This window comes from Corapipo altera, unplaced genomic scaffold (assembly GCF_003945725.1).
Source record: "Corapipo altera isolate COAL_440 unplaced genomic scaffold, ASM394572v1 130779, whole genome shotgun sequence".
Lineage (NCBI taxonomy): Eukaryota > Metazoa > Chordata > Aves > Passeriformes > Pipridae > Corapipo > Corapipo altera.
Genome location: NW_020889094.1, coordinates 1 through 2382, shown reverse-complemented (window position 1 = coordinate 2382; position 2382 = coordinate 1). Strand labels below are relative to the sequence as shown.

At 64.7% G+C, this 2382-nt stretch overlaps 1 protein-coding gene across 1 annotated transcript; it reads right to left on the bottom strand.

Moving 5' to 3' along the window:
- Nucleotides 1–115: 115 nt before the first annotated feature.
- Nucleotides 116–2360, bottom strand: LOC113942146 (interleukin enhancer-binding factor 3-like; the record flags this gene model as incomplete). The annotated part of the gene is made up of 5 exons (XM_027633286.1): nt 1945–2360; nt 1474–1644; nt 1121–1258; nt 620–796; nt 116–293 (listed from the first exon to the last, which is right to left on the bottom strand). Coding segments are annotated over exons 1-5 (838 nt in total), but the record flags the coding sequence as incomplete, so codon positions are not given.
- Between the last annotated feature and the right edge of the window lie 22 nt (nt 2361–2382).

Sequence of the window (2382 nt, the reverse complement as noted above, 5' to 3'; positions counted from 1 at the left end):
GGATGTCCTGGCCCCTCCAGGTGCTGGGAACACAGATCCAGAGGGGGATCATTCCCATTTGGGAGGTCCTGGTCCCTCCAGGTGCTGCAGACAGGATGCCAGAGGGGGGAATCACTCCCTGGGGGGGTCTGGCCCTCACCTGTGTTCATGTAGCCGCCGTGGTTGCCGCCGAAGCCGCCCCGGCCTCTCCCGCGGCCCCGGATGTTTCCGCCCCGGCCGCGGCCGCGCATGTTGGGGGGCGGGGGGGCCTCGTTGTGCATGGGGCCCCCCATCCCGAACCCCGGGTTGTGCTGCTGAGGGCACAGAGAGACACAGAGAGGATGGAGGCGTCACCCAGAGCCTCCCAAAACACCTCCCTCGAGGCGGCTCCGGGATGGCACCGCCTCGGGAAACCGGAGGGGAACAGCCGGAGCCGCGGGGGTGGGACTGGGAACTGGGGAGCCCCCGAACCCGGAGGCTGTTTGCCACAAAACCTGAGGGGGTTTGGGATTGCAAGCCCCAAGATCCACCTCTCCCCACCTGTCTGTACCCCACTCCCAGCCCCAGGAAGGGATCAGACCCCGGAGCCGCCGACCCCCTGAGCTGCGCCCCAGAGCCGTGGAAATGGGGATTTACTCACTTTGACTGGGAATTTGGGGCCTCCCCTGGCTGGCACGGGGGTTCTTTTCTTCTTGTTCTGCTCGATGGCCACGGGAGCATCCGGGAACAGCTTCTCCAGCGCGGCCAGCGCCGCGTAGGCCTTGGCCACCTTCTTGTTCGAGCCGGCGCCTTGGAACTTCTGCCCGTCCACCTCCACCTTGGGAAGGGAGGAAGCCGCCCGTGTCAGCGGGAAAGGGAGCCAAAAGATGGGCCCACTTGGGAAAATGAAGCATTTCTATGCTGCCTACGGGCAATCCCAGAGCTGGGAGTGCTCTGGGTGAGGCTGGATGAGACTCTGTCCCCTGGTCCGTTAATGAGCTTCGAAGGGTCTTTTCCAACCCGAACCACTTGGGTTTGAAGGTTTAAACTCCTGGCAAAGGGGATGAGGTGGCTTCCCAAGCTCTTTTCCTACCCAGCCCGCCCTGGATGGGATGATCCGAGCTCCTGGGAAGGGGATGGAGCCCAGGTGCCCCCTCCTCACCTCCATGACAAAGCGCTTGTCGTGGCTGCCGCCCGTCTCCGAGATCAGCTCGTACTTCAGCCCGCGCCGCTTCTCGTTCAGCTCCATCACGGGGTTCTTCCCGTGCTTTGTCAGGATTGGTCCCTGCTGCTTCACGTTCTGCAAGGGGAGAAGGGTGGTTGAAACCCCAGAGGAAACCCTGGAGCTGCTTCTCCCGACACATCCTTTGGGAGGTGACGCCACGAAGCCACGTCTGCCTCGAGTTTTACCCGTGACCGCGACCCAGAGAACCAACGGTCAACCCCGAGGCCGTGTCCCTTGCCCCCCAAGGTTGTGTCCCCACCCTGAGGCCGTGTCCTCCCCACTGTGCTCACCTCGGGGGTCTGATCTGCCGGGGGCGAGGCCGCCGTGGGCGTCGACACTGTTTCGACGACGGGCGGAGGAGCCACGACCACCGGTTTCTGCTCCGTCTCCTCCGCCGACTCATCGCCCTTCCCGGAGTCTTTGCCTTCCACTCCGGTGGGTAACCCCATGTCTTGCAACACCTGGAGAGGCGGAACAGGGTCAGGGGCCTTGCTTGGCTCCAGGGGCTCCTGCCTGCCCCACCCACCAGACCCCGGTGCTCGGCATTCCCAAATCCCGCGGGCGCTCCCCGAATCCCACGGGCGCTCCCCGAATCCCACGGGCGTGACTCTCCGTGCCCCCATTTCCAGCCCCACACCTGCCTGTGCCCCCATTTACACCCCTCCCCACCCGAGCAGACCCGAGCGCCCACCGGGGCCGAGCTGCTCCCGCCCCATCCCGGGGCTTTCCCGGGGTTTTTCCCCCCCGACCCCCCCCCTCACCTTGACGGCCACGTGCAGCTTCGCCGTCTTCTTGGAGGGCCCCGAGGCCTCGAAGGTGCTGCCGTCGATCTCCACGGACATGGTGAAGATGGGGGCGTGCACGGGGCCGGTCTGGGACACCAGCTTGTACTGCAGCCCCGGCTTGAGCTGGTTCAGCTTCATCAGGGCGTTCATGGCCTGCGGTGGCTCCAGCTTCTCCTCTGGGGGAAGAACCCACGCGGCGCTTGGCGGGCGCTCGTCTGCCCGAGAGGACGCAAAAGTCACCCCAGACCGGCACTTCCCGGCTCTGGACCGGTGGCAATTGGGGATCTTTTATCTCAGAGCAGCCCTGATGGGCCTTTGCCACTCCCAGACCAGTCTTTTCCCGTGCCGGACTAGTTCCTGTCAATCTTTCCCATTCCAGACCAGTTCCCATTGGTCTGTTCCCATTCCAGACCA